The 17,092-nt window shown below is 46.5% G+C and overlaps 1 protein-coding gene across 2 annotated transcripts; it reads right to left on the bottom strand.

The window, feature by feature from the left end:
• Positions 1-7,170: 7,170 nt before the first annotated feature.
• M6PR (mannose-6-phosphate receptor, cation dependent) lies at positions 7,171-16,903 on the bottom strand. 2 transcript variants are annotated; one of them, XM_024210948.1, is made up of 7 exons: positions 16,874-16,903; positions 12,190-12,363; positions 11,437-11,606; positions 11,241-11,350; positions 10,662-10,792; positions 9,970-10,096; positions 7,171-9,298 (listed from the first exon to the last, which is right to left on the bottom strand). In XM_024210948.1, exons 2-7 carry the CDS (start codon positions 12,360-12,362, stop codon positions 9,176-9,178), a joined length of 834 nt encoding a protein of 277 aa, XP_024066716.1. In that variant the 5' UTR covers position 12,363; positions 16,874-16,903; the 3' UTR covers positions 7,171-9,175. The 2 variants fall into 2 exon arrangements, with proteins under 2 accessions (XP_024066716.1, XP_024066715.1); XM_024210947.1 differs by lacking the exon at positions 16,874-16,903 and adding an exon at positions 16,239-16,685.
• Between the last annotated feature and the right edge of the window lie 189 nt (positions 16,904-17,092).

The raw sequence follows: 17,092 nt of genomic DNA, 5'->3' as shown, positions 1-17,092 counted from the left end.
GGAGTTTTCAAGAGTGCTAAGGCTCCAGCCCGTTCTATGGGACTTTTTATTTTAGTGTTATCTTTTCAGTTTGTATTATTTTATATCTCTTCTCCTCTCTCCTCAGGAGAGTGTACGGGACAAAGTTTCAATGGGCAGGATTGTACCCACCTGTCTCGGGTCTCTTATTTTTGGTTGTAAAACAAATATTTCTTTTCCTCATAAAAAGAATGCTTCAAAAACTGCTTAATTCTGCTTCTTAATGACCTATGTAACCAGGCCTGAGCAAAACCTAAGCTTTTCTCCCCTTTTAATTAGAATTCTACACTTACTGCCCTCCTATACACAAAAAGTTGGTAGGCAAAATGCAATACTTTGAAGCTGTCAAACAAGTTTGCAGAGGTTCCAGGCTCCATTAATGGATCAGGCAGAGCTCCTGTTAAGGAAGTTGTTTTTTTTTTTTTTTTTAAGCAAAAAACAACCAACCCAAGAAAAAAAACACACATCAAGGAAACTCCCAGAAAATGTAAGCGGTAAGGGTGAGACTTGGTTGCTAGAGTGTAGTAGGATGGGAGTTTCAGAAGTGTCTGGCACTGGCCTAACTCTGCTCCTGGGGTGGATGCTTTTGGAAAATCCCTCCCTCGTGCTCAGCAGTGAGTAAATTCAAGAGTGGGATTTGCTTTGTGCCATGTTTCTCAGCCCCACCTTCTGTCTCTGCATAAGAGCTACTCACATTAATAGTCCAATGAAATGTAAGTCTACTCTGTATACATGATCAGCAATGGCATGGTGCTGCAGGAGAGCCATATTGAAAGTCCTCCCAGCCCCTCCTACCCCCTTGCATGAAGCTAGTAAGGTCTGCTAGGATGGGGTTATAAAACCAATCTGATGATTGTAGCTAAAGGGTGTTCCCTCTGATCACTAGCAGGCAATTGCACAGATTACTGGAGGGCTGTTGGCCTGGCTGAAAGTAATGAAGCTCCAATGTAGTTGAGTAGAAGGGCTAAGTCTTGCTCTTGTATATAGTACTGATTTGTGAGACTTTGGTAGAGGGTATGTATCTGAGTTGCATTAGAAAAGGACAGAGCAGTGAGGGAAGGTGTTTAGAGTTGGGAGGACAGGAAATGAGGGTCAGTGCAGGAATCTTAACTTACTTACAGTGAAGTACGGAGTTTGAATTTTATAATTAAAATTCTCACTAGTTTGGTAGGGAATTTCTGTAGGTTTTATTTACTTATTGAATACAGGCCTCAGGAAGTCAGCATTACTTATGACCCATCTGACTAAAATACTTGATAGCAGAACACGTGCTCCATATTTTGAATACTCAGAGGTTAAAAGTTGCTTATAGATTCAAACTTTAAGGGCAGAAGGGACCTTCATGGTCATCTAGTCTGACCTGCACATTTCAGGCCACAGAATCTCACCTACCTGCTCCTGTAATAGACTCATAACCTCTGGCTGAGTTATTGAAGCCCTCAAATCATGGTTTAAAGACTACAAGTTACAAAGAATCCACCATTTACCCTCGTTTAAACTTGCAAGTGACCAGTGCCCCATGCTGCAGAGGAATGTGCCAATCTGACCCAGGTGAAAATTCCCCAAATATGGTGAGTGGTTAGACCCTGAGCAGGTGGGCAAGACCCACCAGCCAGACAGCTGAGAGAGAATTCTCCATAGTAACTCGGAGCCTTCCCCAGCTACTGTTCCATCACTGGCTGTTGGAGATATCTGTGCTAGCAGTCACAGATTGACTACATGCCATTGTAGGCAGTCTCATCATACTGTCCCTTCCATAAACTTAGCAGGCTCAGTCTTGAAGCTAGTTAAGTTTTTTGCCCCCACTGTTCCCTTTGGAAGGCTGAACTTCTCTGATTGTTAGAATCTTTCACCTAATTTCAAGCCTAAACTTATTGATGGCCAGTTTATATCCATTTGTTTTTGTGTCCACATTGGCACTGAACTTAAATAATTTCTTTCCCTCCCTGGCATTTTCTCTCTATAAATGCATCAGAGGGGCAATCATATCTCCCCTCAACCTTCTTTTGGTTAGGCTAAACAAACAGCCAAAGGTAGGCTTTCCATTCCTCAGATCATCCTTGTTGCCCTTCTCTGCACCTGTTCCAGTTTGAATTAATCTTTCTTAAACATGGGAGACCAGAATTGCACACTGTATTCCAGCTAAAGTCTCACCAGTGCCTTGTATAATGGTAGAAACACTTCCATGTCTCTGCTGGAAATACCTTGCCTAATGTATCCTAGGACTGCATTAGCCTTTTTCACAGCCACATCACATTGACAGCTCATAGTCATCCTGTGATCAACCAATACACCCAGGTCTTTCTCCTCCTCTATCACTTCCAACTGATACGTCCCCAACTTATAGCAAAAATTCTTGTTAGCCCCTATATGCATGACACTGTGCTATTAAATTTAATTCCATTTCTATTACTCCAGTTTACAAGCTCATCCAGATCTTTTGGTATGATTTTCTGGTCCTCCTCCATAGTGGCAATACCTCCCAACTTTGTGTCATCTGCAAATTTTAATCACATCCCCATTTTTTAGTGCCAAAGTCAGTAATAAAAATAAGAGTGGTCCCAAGGCTGATCCCTCAGGAACTCCCTTAACTTCCCTCCAGCCTGACAGTTCACCTTTCAGTATGACCCCTTAAATGAGTTCCTTATCCACCTTTCAATTTTCATATTAATCTCCATCTTTTCTAATTTAGTAATTTCCCATGTGAAACTGTATCAGATGTCTTATTGAAATCCAGGTAGATTAGATCTACTGCATTTCCTTTGTCTAAAAAAAATCAGTTATCTTAAAGATCAGGTTGCTCTGGAACGATCTACCTGTTGTAAAAAACCATGTTGTATTTTACCCCAATTACTGTTAACCTCTAAATCCTTAGCTACTTTCTCTCTCAGAATTTGTTCCAAGACCTTGCATACAATTGAGGTCAAACTAACAGGCCTGTAGTTTCCCCAATCACTTCCCCCCCCCTTTCTTAAAAATAGGAACTATATTAACAATTCTCCAGTCATAGGGTATGACCCCTAAATTTACAGATAAAAATCCTTGCTCTTGGGCTTGCAAATTCATGTGCCAGTTCCTTTAATATTCTTGGATGAAAATTATCTGGGCCCCCTGATTTAGTCCTATTAAACTGTTTGTTTGACTTCCACCTCAGATGTGGTAATTTCTACCCCCATATCCTCATTCCCGTTAGTCACTGTGCTACTACCCCATAGCTCTTCATTAGCTTCATTAAAAACTGAAGCAAAGTATTTGCTTAGGTGTTGGGCCATGCATAGACTATCTTTAGTCTCTACCCCCATCCTCAGTGCTTAGTGGTTCCACTTCTTTCCTTGTTTTCTTTATATGGCTATAGAACGTTCTACTACTGGTTTTAATTCCCTTTGCAAGGTCCAACTCGGCTTAGCTTTTGGCAGTTCTCATTTTATCTCTACACTTTCTGACCTCCAAGAGGTAGCTTTCCTTGCTGATCCATCCCATAGTTCAATCCTTGTAGGCCTTCTGCTTTCTTAATCACCTGTTTGATATCCTTGTTCATCCACCTTGGTCTGCAACCCTTCCCTATGAAGTTTTTCCCTTTGGGATGCAGGCTTCAGACAGTTTTTGCAGCTTTGACTTAAAGTAATTCCAAGCCTCCTCCACTATTCAGATTCTTGAGATATCCAGTCCACTTCCCTAACTAATTCCCTTAATTTTTTTAAAGGTAGCCCTTTTGATATCAAGGACCCTAGTTGCAGACCTATTTTTGTTTATCCTTCCATTTAGTTTAAACTGAATTAGCTCATGATCATTCAAACCAAGGTTGTCTTCTACAACCAGTTCTTCGATAAGGGTCCTCACTGCTTACCAACACCAAATCTAAAATGGTGCATCTCCTCTTGTTTGTTCAGCGACTATTTAGTAAAGAAATCTGTCAGCTATCACATCCAGGAAAATCTGGGCCCTACTATTATTAGTGGCACTTGTCCTCCAATCTATATCTGGGAAGTTAAAGTCTCCCATAATCACACAATTCCCAATAGTATTTATTTCATTAAAAACATTAAAGAGGTCTCTATCCATATCCAAATTGGATCCTGGTGAGCTGTAGCATATCCCAAGCACTATCCCAGGGGAACCCCTAGTAGCTTTCTTCCCCAAAGTTTGATTTTGGCCCAAACAGACTGTCTTATCCATTCCATAATTTCAAATTCCTTTGCAGTCTACCTCATCATTAATATACAATGCTACTCCATCACTCTAGCCTTTATTTCTGTCTTTCCTGAACAGCACATACCCTTCAATCCCTGTACTCCAGCCACAACTATTATTTCACCATGTTTCTTTTTTCCTTATAGTATCTGGTTTCACTTCTGCACCAGTAGTTCTAGTTCCTCCATTTTGTTACCCAGGCTCCTTGCATTGTTATACAAACATCTTACTTGTTGCTGCTTGGCTTCACCCACATTCCTCGCCTGATTGGATACAGTCATACTGCCAGTATTGCTTATCTGACTGATATCTGCACTGTCCTTCTTAATGTCCATTCTCCTACTCACTGCTGTTCAAGTAAAGGATACTGCAGTGGTTAAAGGATTTTCCTCCCTTTCAATGTTAAAATCAGGCATGGAGATTCCATGAGCATCTCCCCACGGTCTCCTGAGTTCCTAGTTTAAAGCTCTTTTAATCAGTTGTGCCAACCTCTGTGTCAGAAGTCTATTTCCCTCCCTACTCAGGTGGAGTCCATCTCATGAGAACAGTCCTCTGTTCAAGACTGCCTTCCCGTGGTCAAACATCCCAAAGCCCTCCTTATTGCACCACTACGTGAGCCATCTGATCATAATCTTGTCTTGCTTTCATTCTCCGCCACTAGAGAGGGTCAGAATCCCACTGAAGATCACCTGAGCCTCCCTTTCCACAAGCATCTTCCTCAGCCTGGCATAGTCTCCCTTGATACGTTTCAGCGTGAATCTAGCCGTATCATTTGTTCCCACATGAAGGACAATCAGTGGATTCTTTTCTGCTCCCATTAGGATCCTCCTCAGACTCAGGTGCACATCCTGTATCTTAGCTCCTGGCAGACAGCACACCCTTCTGTTCTCTGGATCAGCTCTGGTGACAGGCCTGTCTGTTCTTCTTAGTAGGGAGTCACCAGTCATGTAGACCTGCCTTTTCCTGGTGTTGGTGCAGTTCTCTGGCCTTCGTCCTGTTCTTTCTGGCTGCAAGTCCTTGTCTTTTATTCTCCCTTGCAATCTTCTTCTAGTCATCCTGCATCCTCCTGAGGCTCTGAACTCTGGGTATCTCCATTGGCTCTTCCCCCTCTTCTAAGACGACTAGCCACTTTTCTTCTTCCTTGTCCTCCCTCCTTCAGTTACAGCCTGCTGTGCCCCTTCATTTTCCAGCCCAGCAAACCTCTTCCTGAGCTCTATTTCTTCTTCATAAGTCGGTCTTCTGCCTGATTCCCATAGTCACATGCTTCCACTGGCCACTTTCCTCACGCAGCAGTCTTGCCTCAGAGTTCTTCAGTCCAGCTTGCATTTGCAAGTCTAAACTTTCCCCTTCAGCTTCATCTTGCCTTTGCTCCACCATCTGCTCAAATCCTCTTCGAAACTCATCCATATTTCCCACCTGCATCTCCAAACCTCAGATCTTCTCTTCCATCAGCTATATCAAGTGGCACTTTATACAAACCAAGCTCTTTTCAGGTACTTGCTCCAGGATTATGTACATCCCGTAGCTTCCATATCCGGTCATCTTCCTTGTCTCTTCTACTGCTTGAGTTACTACCACTGCTGCTTCTGTATCTGTCGTAGCCTTCCCACCTAAAGTCCTGTCAAGGAAAAAGGGGGGAAATCCCCGCTCCCCCCCCAAAAAACCCAAACACCACACACTCCCTCCCCCAAACTCCCGCACAGACTCTCCTGCTTACAGTTTTGTTTGCTGGCTTCTGTGCCATTGGCTGACTGGCGCCAAAGGCAAAATGAGACAGTATTTAGCAAGTTCTAGATTTGCGATAAAATTCACCAGCAACTAATGGTGACAGACAGGCCCATTGTTGTTTGACAGTGAGGGGAAGTGACATTTGTTTCTAGCCTTCTCTGCTTGGAGATCTTCAGAGGAGCCACCTTCCCCAGGGGTCAAAGTGAAAGCCTTCGATAGGGTTCAAATGCACTCACATGCTCTGCTGCGTTCTACTCTTGTTTGAGTAGGAGATACCAATTTTTTTCTCCTTCCCCTCTAGCAAGCATCAAAATGAACTGTCATCAGGGAGCAACAATAATAGGATCCTCCCTCTTTTCGAGCAAAAAAATAGTAGACATATCCAGTATCATCAGGAACACCTCACTGGTAAGAACTGGCCAGTTCCCACTTCTAAGTTACTGTTGCATGCTCTCTGCAAATTGAAGCATGCAACATGGCATTGGTTACCTGCCATTCACATTTGAGGCTTTCTTCCAAACCATAACTACTAAAGTTTTATGGGGTTTTTTTTTTTTTTTGGACAGCTTAGATTCTGGAGCACATGGCAGGGATGAGAGGTGCCAATACACTGCATGGCATAAACATTCCTCCAATTCAAGCTGTGAGGGGTCTGCTTAGACTTAACTAGGAGGAAGAACACAGGACTCTGGCAGCCATGGGTTCTGGTTAAGGGGATGGTGCCTGTTCCGAGCAATCTATACAGATAGCAGCTTGGGCTTAGCTGAAACAGAAGGGACCTGAGTGAGAAAGTCACTCTCTTGGCAGAAAGCTGCTCTTGGATTAATAGAAGGCCCCTATGCTAGCCATGTTTTTGTAGCACCCACTACAGGCAATGAGAGTCTAGGATCTCAAGCAGCCAGGAAAGCAGGTAATTTCCAAGCCTCCCCCCCCCCCCCCCCCCCCCCCCCCGAACAGTCAAGTTATAGCCCCTTCCCAGCTCCATGGAGAAGTAGCTGAAAAGTTAGGCCTATGCTGGAAAGTTTCAAGCCAGATCATTTATATCACGTTTAAGGTCCATAATACAAACTCTCTAACCTTAAATTTACAACATTACAGGAGGGGGGTTGGTTTTGCCCTCACTAGCTGAAAGGGCGTTTGAGGCCTGGCACTGAATGTCATCCCTCTGTTCGCTCACACGCTGCTCCCATCATTTCAAAAGCACCAATAAAGAGCTTAGGGGTATTTCTGGGTCATTTTATTTTTAAAGTTGTGTTTTTGTACAAAAAATGTGCATTTTATTTAAACACCACCATGAAAAACAGTAACAGAACAAGTTCAGTGACTTCCTATTTCCCTATCTTATGAAAAGATTTAGTGAAAGTAATAAAAGCCAAAGAAAGTAAGAACTACATTTTCCTGCTCCAAGCCCAGCCAAAAAACCCCAAAAACCTGCTTTCTGCCTCTCACACCCCACCTCCCCTGCCCACTTCCTACTGGGCAGGCCTCCCTTCCAGAGAATAGGGAGCACAAGCCTCATCCTGCTCTTTGCAGTCTGTTTTTTCACCTTACAAAAATATATCCCCTTCCCTCAAGTGGTTCAACTATGTCCTCTACTAGATAGCTCTCTGCCAGCAACTCCCCTGGGGAAGGAGACTGGCTTATTATTCACTGACAAAGGTTACCCCACCCCTCCCACGCCCCACAAAAACAAAAATCAAGGTGCCTGAATATTCCAATGACTTTATGAGTCCTATAATGGTCACCTGGAGCTGCTGGTCTTCTAATGGGAGCAGCTCCAGTGTCCCAGAAAACTGCAGCTCTGACTTCCCCAGCCAGCAGGGGGCACAGAAGCACCATCCTAGTGGCACAACTGAGCAGGGATGGAAACAACCCACAGGCAGAGCTAACCTGTTCCATCCCTATGGCTCTGAAAGAGTGAATCTGACAGCTCACCCAATAGGGGGCAGTGCCACATCCAACCCAGTCCACCTGCTCATTGGAACAGCACAGGGCCTGGCCTTGCTTCCTCAATACATTGCTTTTTAATGTAACAACTGGAGACAGTTACCCTGGTGTCAGCATTTGGTATAGCAGCGCTCGCTTAAACGTGTGCGCCCCTTTTTAAAGTACAATCTAGACTATTTCACGGCAAAGCAATTACTGTACTAACTTACACCATCATTTCCTAGAAGGACATAGTCAGGATCATAATCTTAAAAATTCCCCAACTGCGCTAGTAGTAACATTTCTACTTAGGGAAATCTTGTAATAGAAATCAAGTGACTCTGCTGTCTTTAGGCTCTTGTCTTCGCCCTGGAAGTCAGTTTCACTTTCAGATTCTTGCTCAGCAGCATGTCATTATATTTGGCTTCCCAGCAACCAAGGAGGTTTAAAAAGAGACACTATTTCCCTTAAACCTTTTCAATAGGAAAAAGTCATGAAATCTTCCTGTTCCCTATTAGTTCTTCAGCAGCACCACCACCACCCCTTCCCTGTTTAGTGAAACCGAGGTTATTTGGCGATGGCCTTTTGCGGTAACTAAAAGAAATTGGCCTGCACTGTTCAGTTCAGGCTACCATCAGGAAAAGGAAAGATTGCCAAGTGGCTATTGCCTGCTCCAGCCCCGCTAAGGATCTGGCTAGAGGGGAGAGATCCCTGCTATGATTACACTGGGGAAAGGGAGAAGGCGGGCAGTGAATGCTTTGCTTGTGTCACAGCACAGAAGCGAAAAAAGCAGAAAGTGCATTTAAATAATTAAAAACAATTCCAGTGTTTCACAGATTGAATAAACCTTACAGAGAAGACACAGAAATGCTCTCCCTAATTCTAGCTGTTTCTACATCAGGATTCCCCCCCTCCCCCCATGCCCACCCAGGGTTTCTCTCTAGATCTCATTGAGGGGACTCCCAGGCCTGCCAGGCACTGAATACTGGATAAGCACTTTTGCCATCTCATAGCCACACAGAACCCTGGGTAAATACCATTCTTCCCAGCTGCATAGCACTCTGCATAAGCCAGTCACAGCATTACATTCAGAGGACATGCTCCTGGGGCCAGTGCTGCTCTGAAATAGAGGATTCTGGGATAGTAGGGGGATGACACACCAGCTGTGGAAGAAGCAAATCATTTAAAGAAAACCAGAAGAGTAGAGCGTGAAAAGAGAAGTGGTTAGGTAACACCTGGTTAAGTGAGTGGCGGGGGGGGGGGGGGGGGGGGAGGGATGGATGGAGAAAAGGAACTGATGTCTAATGCCTGATCACATTGGTAGCAAATGGTCGTCCCGTTCTTCTGACTCCTCCCCCAGTTGGTCATCACCCACACCACGGTATGCAGCTGGGGCATTCTGGGGCTTAGACCGGCAGATGAAATCACAACCGTCCTGCAGAAACAAGTTATTGTACTGGGATCAGACCACATGCAACAGATTATGCTAAACAATAGCAGCCCCTCTCATGTTTCTCCTGTTCTGTTCTCCTATTGCACCTATCACTGAAGTATTTGAGAGATCCCAGAACTCTTTACAAAGGGTAAATACACAATGCCTGTAATCCTGAATCCAACCACTTCTTGGGTGGAACATGGTAGCTGATTTATAGCACCAGGCAACATTATAGTAGGTCAGTAAGTGAAGAATAACATCTCTGACTGTAACTGCTGGGAGCGAATTTTAGGGAGGCAAAGAACTTTTCCCTGTTGGAATTTGGCCGGACACTGAGGTTACTCTCTCCCCATGCAAAAAGGGTGGCTATGCTTGGGCAGGGCCTCTGGTTTACACAGCAATTGCAGGATGGTACCTTCCCCAGCATTAGCACCATGGTGGAACATTAAGGCCAGAACTCAAAGGGGAGAATGCCCCCCTCAAATGAGTCATCTGCTTCCTGCTGCACCAGAGTTCTCTTTGGGAGGTCTCACATCCAAGAACAGTCACCCTGAGCATAAAGCTTGTGCAATCTGACAAAAATCATAGGCCCTGAGTGTGGGGCAGCTGCCCCTTTTTTTTTTGGCCTTACAGTTGGGCTGGATTGGGGATCTGCACTGATTTTCACTTACTGCCATCAAGTTGCCGAGATCCTGCCAGAAGGTAAAATGTGGGAACTGCTCCAGGCCCTTTGCTCCCACCACCAGGCGCTGGTAGAGGAATCCCCCAATGATATAGACTGCAACCAGCGAAGCGAACCTGGAGGAGAATGTTGAAACCGGAGTGTGAGAGGAAGCTGAAGGCAACCTCTCCCCAGCTGGAGATTGGGATTGGAGCCAACAGCTCAGTACGATTCAGAAAATGGGGCCATAAATAGCAGCTACACCTGCAGAGAAGGTACCACAGGTGTCGATCAGCATGCATAAACCCATCCCCAGCATTGCCTAGATGAAGTGCTGTCTCATGGTTAGCACAGGGGACTGGGAGTTAGGACTCCTAGATTCTATTCCCAGCTCTGCTACTGACTTGCCGTGCAACCTTGAGCAAGTCTCTTCTCTCTGTGCCTCAACTTTTCCATTTGTAAAACAGGGGAAAGGATAACGTTTCCCTCTCTCTCATGGGGTATTCTGAGGTTTAATCCTTGTCAAGCTCTTGTAGATCATTGGATGAAAAACCTTACACAAGGGCAGTTACAGCAAGTATTGGCCATGGACATGCAAGATAGGCCACTGATCTGTTCTGGTATATCATGTGCTATGTTCCTAACAGGTACAGAGGCCTGGACCTGGAGCCCTAGAACAGACAGGCTCCTCCAGTAACTCACGTGATGAGCAGGATGGACCCGATGCTGAGGTGGGAGTCCTCGGGTGGGCAGGCCAAGCTGCTGTCCATCTCAAAGAGGTACAAACATTCCTGCTCCTTTTCCCTCTCTTCTGATAGCAAGGTAAAGCCACTCTGGTTGGGTGGGGGTGGGGAAGAGGAAACATACAGCAGGCTAGACACAGATAAGTCCCCCTACTTGCACAGATGCTCCTAGCTTTGCCAAAGGTTCCAGTAATCCCCCCACTCCGGAATTCTCACATGCGGAGACTCCCAGCTGACCCTGGCCTGCCACCTCCAGAACTCTCCCCCCAAACTGTCCCATTTCAGACACTTCTAAAATAAACAGCATACCATCTCCTATTAGCTGCCTGCTAAGCCAGTCAAAAGGCAGCACAACCATTACTGGTGCAGAGACCCAACACCCACTAGACAGAACAAGTAAAACCCCTCTGGCTGCTCCACAGCCTCCGCACCCACAGTGATACCCTTCCCCAATCTTTCTGGATTCACTCCTGCCTCACAGCCACGCACTCCTCTTCAACCTTTACACCTGGCCCCACAGTCCCCCCAGGCCACTCACTGATAGAGTCTTCTGGTTGCAAGAGATCATTATCATGGCCTTCCTCTTCTCACCATGGCAGTGGCTGCCATACGAATCCCCCCCCTTATAAATCAGCATGATCCAGTCACCTGCCAAGAGAAAAAACAAAGAGGGCTTCAGGTCAGGAGCGAGGTGGACTGGCAGAGCTGGAGAGGAGGGTTGAGGGGAGTCTTACTTCCACTGAAGACCTGTGTCTCATTGATTCTTCCCACCACTGTTTGCTTTTTGTCCTTTAAATTGATCTGTACCAGGCCTGATTGGGACAGAGAGCTGTCGACCTCTCTGCACACCCTGAACTTGTAGGTGTACTTCTCCTCTGGGCTCGAGGTCACGTTGCTGTCAAAGCTGTGCAGAGGGGACAGATAACAGACGGCTGCTTTATTGAATCCCACACAGGTTATTAGATCTTTAACATTCAGAAATACCCCACCACACTGAATCCATTTCTAAGGCCCACTTATGGCTTAAACTAGGCCTTGCCTTTCAGGTAAGCTCACTTGCTCCCTACCTCTCCACTGGTGGGGTCTCTGGAAACTGAGCTCCTCTGTTAACCCCAGAGGAGGTAGAGCATGGACAGCAGCAATGCAAGCTCCTCCCTTACCATCTCACTCTTGTGCCAGGAGGCATCCACCTCTATAGGGAAAAGGGAATCCTGTCACTGTGGCCCATTTAGTCCTCAGAGTGACAGCCGAGACTGCCATGAAAGGAGCCCATTAGTGCTGATTGTGCTGGTGATTCTGTGATGTGGGCTCCTGCCCACCAGGAAACAGAACAAGATCCATCAAATTTGTCTAACCCAGGTTAGTTAGAACCAGTGTCCCATTCTTCAATGCCCTATGAGCCATTCACTCTTTCCTGATCTGGGACTGACTGGACAGGATCCAGATCCCAGTCCCTGCAGTGGCCCAGAGGGTTGCATGCACTGTACCTCATGGAGCTCAGGGGTTCCAGCTTCTTCAGTAAGGCCTGTTCTCTTTTTGACTCTTTGCCCTGGTCTCCTACTAGATCGCAGTGCTTCACTTCCTGATCTGCCATCACGACCATGGCCAGGGCCACAAGGACTAGCAGCGCAGTACAGGTACCACAGAGAGACGGGAACATTCTGCATACGTGCCATTGCAGACAGAGAGACAGGCACAAGAAGGATTAACACTTAAGCACCTCATTCCCACCCCAACACACAAACCTCAAGGTCAAAAAGACAGTGACTGGCCACTTCTTCATTCATGGCTGCAAAGGGGAGGAGCTGAGGCCTAGGAACATCTCAGAGATCCTCAGGAGACTCCAAAGCCCAGCTTTGGGTACAGCCAGGGCCAGCTTGGGACCCACAAAACCACTGGCCCAATCTGCAAGTCTTCCTTGACTTTACATTGGGGTAGTAAGATCTTGCTGCTGAGTGCATCAACTGGCACTCGCTTGGCCAGAACAGAACCCAACATGCTTTAGGCTGGCCAGCTATGGAAGCCAGGGTCAGTTTCAGACATAAGCCACTATTTATTGCACCCCAAAGGGGCATCTGTCATCAGAGACAGACTTGGAATCATTCTAATCAATTGTCTTTGCAGGTCTTGTGTAAAGAGCTTGTGGGGGACAGTGGCTAGGATTAGTCAGGCTTTGTCTATTTCAAGCTCCTTAATCCTAATAATTGTATTAATTTATGTTGCCCTTCCCTAGCTCCTTTCCACTGAGGATCTGAAAGTATTTTATAGGCACTGAGTTTCACAAGGTCAGGACTGGCATCCCTGATTTAAATACGGGGAAACCGAGGCACGGAGGTGACGAGTGTAAGGTCACATAAGTCAATGGCTGAGCTGGAAATACAACCCAGAAGCCCAGGTTTCCAGTCACAGAATCATAGAATATCAGGGTTGGAAGGGACCTCAGGAGGTCATCTAGTCCAACCCCCTGCTCAAAGCAGGACCAAATCCCAACTAAATCAGCCCAGCCAGGGCTTTGTCAAGCCTGACTTCAAAAACCTCTAAGGAAGGAGATTCCACCACCTCCAAGGAAGGACATTTCACCACCTCCCTAGGTAACCCATTCCAGTGCTTCACCACCCTCCTAGTGAAAAAAAGTGTTTCCTAATATCCAATCTAAACCTCCCGCACTGCAGCTTAAGACCATTACTCCTTGTTCTGTCATCTGCTACCAATGAGAACAGTCTAGATCCACCCTCTTTGGACCCCCTTTCAGGTAGTTGAAAGCAGCTATCAAATCCCCCCTCATTTTTCTTCTTCTGCAGACTAAATAATCCCAGTTCTCTCAGCCTCTCCTCATAAGTCATGTGCTCCAGCCCCCTAATCATTTTGTTGCCCTCCGCCGGACACTTTCCAATTTTTCCACATCAGTCTTGTAGTGTGGGGCCCAAAACCTGACACAGTACTCCAGATGAGGCCTCACCAATGCCAAATAGAGGGAAATGATCACGTCCCTCAATCTGCTGGCAACACTCCTACTTATACAGCCCAAAATGCTGTTAAGCCATCTTGGCAACAAGGGCACACTGTTGACTCATATCCAGCTTCTCATCCACTGTAACCCCTAGGTCCTTTTCTGCAGAACTGCTGCCTAGCCACTCGGTCCCTAGTCTGTAGCAGTGCATGGGATTCTTCCGTCCTAAGTGCAGGACTCTCCACTTGTCCTTGTTGAACCTCATCAGATTTCTTTTGGCCCAATCCTCTAATTTGTCTAGGTCCCTCTGTATCCTATCCTTACCCTTCAGCATATCTACCACTCCTCCCAGTTTAGTGTCATCTGCAAACTTGCTGAGAGTGCAGTCCACGCCATCCTCCAGATCATTAATGAAGATATTGAACAACACAGTCCTGTGTCTTAATCATAAAACATCCTTTAAACATTTAGCTAATTGCTCAGAGAAACAGACAATGACCTTGCCATTCAATAGCAGCCACACAGTCGATTTCTCTTCCCAACCACAACTCCCAGCGAAGATCCTAACATTGACAGAAACCGATTAATACACTGACCCAAAATTTTATAAAAATCAGGCTAGGGCTACAAAAGCACAAAGAAATTAACAGAAGAAAGGTCCAGACTGCTGAATAGTGAAGTTACATGAGGGTTATAGTGAAAGCCACACTGAAGAATTCATAGAGTTACAAGGTCTGCCACTAAGGGACGGTCTACACTGGAGTGGTTCTGAAAGCAGGAGGGAGTGGCTAGCTGTCCAAGGATGCATCCAGGGTCTTGGATGGGAAGCATACTTGGTGTGGCTACCCCCTCCTGCCGCTCACACTGCCACAGCTACACTTCTGCTTTTAGCATGCTAGCTCGATCAGTTAGAAATTACACCTCCAGCTCTAGTGTAGACATACCCTAAAGCCTGTAACTATCGTGAGACTTCTTAGATCAGCGTGTATGGTGGACAAGTAAATCTGAAGAGGTTATTGTTATTGTATAGAAGAGGAAACTGAGGCACAAATAGCTTGTGACTTGCCCCCTACAAAAGGCACACAAGTCAGAACCAGCATAAGAACTCCTGGCTTCTTGGCTCCCGTGCTCAGAACACACGTCTCTCTCAACAGTAGCAAAGACCTTTCTGGCTGGCTGCTTTGTACATATTTAATTCATGTGGTTGTCAAACTGAAAGTGATATAAAAATACTGGCACCTTCCGGTACTTTAGCATCCCTCATGCAGAAAAGACCTCAACATGCTTTGAAGACTGCAGTATATGGGATACCCTCCTACAGCTGAAATGCAGCCATATCGGATGGAATACAGTAGCCATGTAACAGAACCAAGCAATGCTATACAAGAGTTCAGGACAGGAAGTGAGGACTGAAACAGTTGAGGGGAAACTCAGAAGAGAGCATCCAGTGACCTTAGCTAGAGTTCAGGAAGGACACAGTAGCAACAACGTATGCAGAAAAGGCCAGGTTCACACCTAGTGTAACTACAACCTGCAGCAGGCTCACCCTGGGGACGAGTTTGGCCCAAGGATTGATTTTGAATAGGAGACAGTTTCCACTGTCAAAACATTCAAATTTAACCCAGTTCCTCTATCCCCACCAGACCGTTCACTTCCTGTCTGTGTCCCCTTCTGTTTTATAACAGGCTGCACAATTTTTTCCACGTTTGCTGAGATCTAAAGCCCAGGGCCAGAGCCACTCATGGCCATTAAAGATCACATGACTTTTTTTGTCACAGAAGGGGAACTAACCACAGTGTTCTGGTCAAATTCCAGCTTGGAGGATTATATCCTCTCTCCTTAGATACCCCCTGAAGATTCAACTGGATTTGGAGTTCTGCTTTCTTTCTGGACACAAAACTCAAGTTGTTGTGTTCTGTTGCCATGTGGCTATTAAGCTGCTGTGTACTACCCAGAGATTGCTGCATTTCAGTGACTGGATAGTTCTGTTATATAAGGACTGCAAAGTGTGTTAGGATCCATCCAATATCTGGATTTAGGAGTCTTCAGTGACCTTGTCCTCTCCTCTCATTAGTTCCTTCTCCTTTACAAATTTCTTCCATCTCTTTCCTCCATCCCAAGTCTAGAGACCATGGGGCTGTTTCTTCCTTCAGTATTCACCATATCCTCATATAGGAGTGGATAGATGGCCTGACAGCCAGGGCCTTTCAGCTCCCAGAATGGGAATCTGTGCAATGGGTACCTAGTAATACTCTCACACAGCAGCAGACCCCAAGGCCCTTGTAGTCACCTCCCCAACCACAAATTGGTCACTAAGACAATGGCGCTGCTGAAACTGCATCCCAGTTCACAGCTGTAACAAAGTAGGGTTCAATTGGCCTAAACTGTAAAGGGCATCCTGAGAGCACTTGGGATCCCCCAACCACACATCCCCAACAGCCAGCTTCTTATTGCACCCCCAATAAATTTCTCAGCCCATCCTCTCGACTTTCACTCACCCATAGGCTTTCACCACCCCCAATAACACCACCACTGACAGCTAACAGATGCTGAAAACAAATTACTGGGGAAAAGGGAGAAACTCACCTGACACTGGGACAGCGAGGTAGGTGTGGCATGAAGTATCTGCGAGGCTGCACGTCACACCGTTGCTACCTACCCACCCACCCAGACACCGGTGTCTGCACCACCCACCCACGAGGCCACGTGCCTTGCCACTACCTCCCGTGGCCAGCCCCGGGCACCCAAGTTGTGCCAGCCCAGCTCAATGAGCTGCACGCATCAACGCTGCGCGCGCCACGTGCGCCCACCCTGGAGAATCTCGTGTGCCGCCCGGCCTTTACCCACCTAATGAATTATTAACAAGAGTTCATGAATATTCAGCACGCATAAATTAATAACTAATTAGGTATTCATTAATTGGAACGGGAGCCCCTTCCCAGGCGTGAGTATCAGTGGGGGAAGGTCGCCCCACCGCTACTGCCTGCTCGCTCCCCACCTGCCTGCCCAGTGTCTCCCTCAGTCCCACCCGGTGATCCGGAAGCAGGAAGTGGGTAAGGGGCGGGCGCTAACGCTAGGCAACAAGGACTGGCCTCAGGCCCCGCCCCTGATCCATTTCCCCAATGGAACATGAGAACGGCCAAACGTGCCTCGCCCACGGGTACCTTTTGCCCAATGAGAGGTGGGGATAGAAGGCGTCTGGCCCCCAAAGCTCTCCTCACCCAATTAATGGTGACGATTCCAGAGCAAGAACGACCCTCTCTACGCTTATTCGTCCAATGGGCAGTGAGAACGGCCACGGAGGCCCCCGCCTACGACTTCATCTCTTCCAATGAAGACTGGAATTCAAAAATTGGCACATGAGAAGACCCAATGAGCGATGAGAGTCACAGAAGGCGGACTCACCCCGCAAAATGCTCTCTTCCAATGGCGGCGCAGGG

This window comes from Terrapene carolina, unplaced genomic scaffold, assembly GCF_002925995.2.
Source record: "Terrapene carolina triunguis isolate 2854851 unplaced genomic scaffold, T_m_triunguis-2.0 Scaffold559, whole genome shotgun sequence".
In the NCBI taxonomy this organism is placed as follows: Eukaryota; Metazoa; Chordata; order Testudines; family Emydidae; genus Terrapene; species Terrapene triunguis.
Note: the sequence above shows the minus strand (reverse complement) of the source record. Positions and strands in the feature narration are given on the sequence as shown.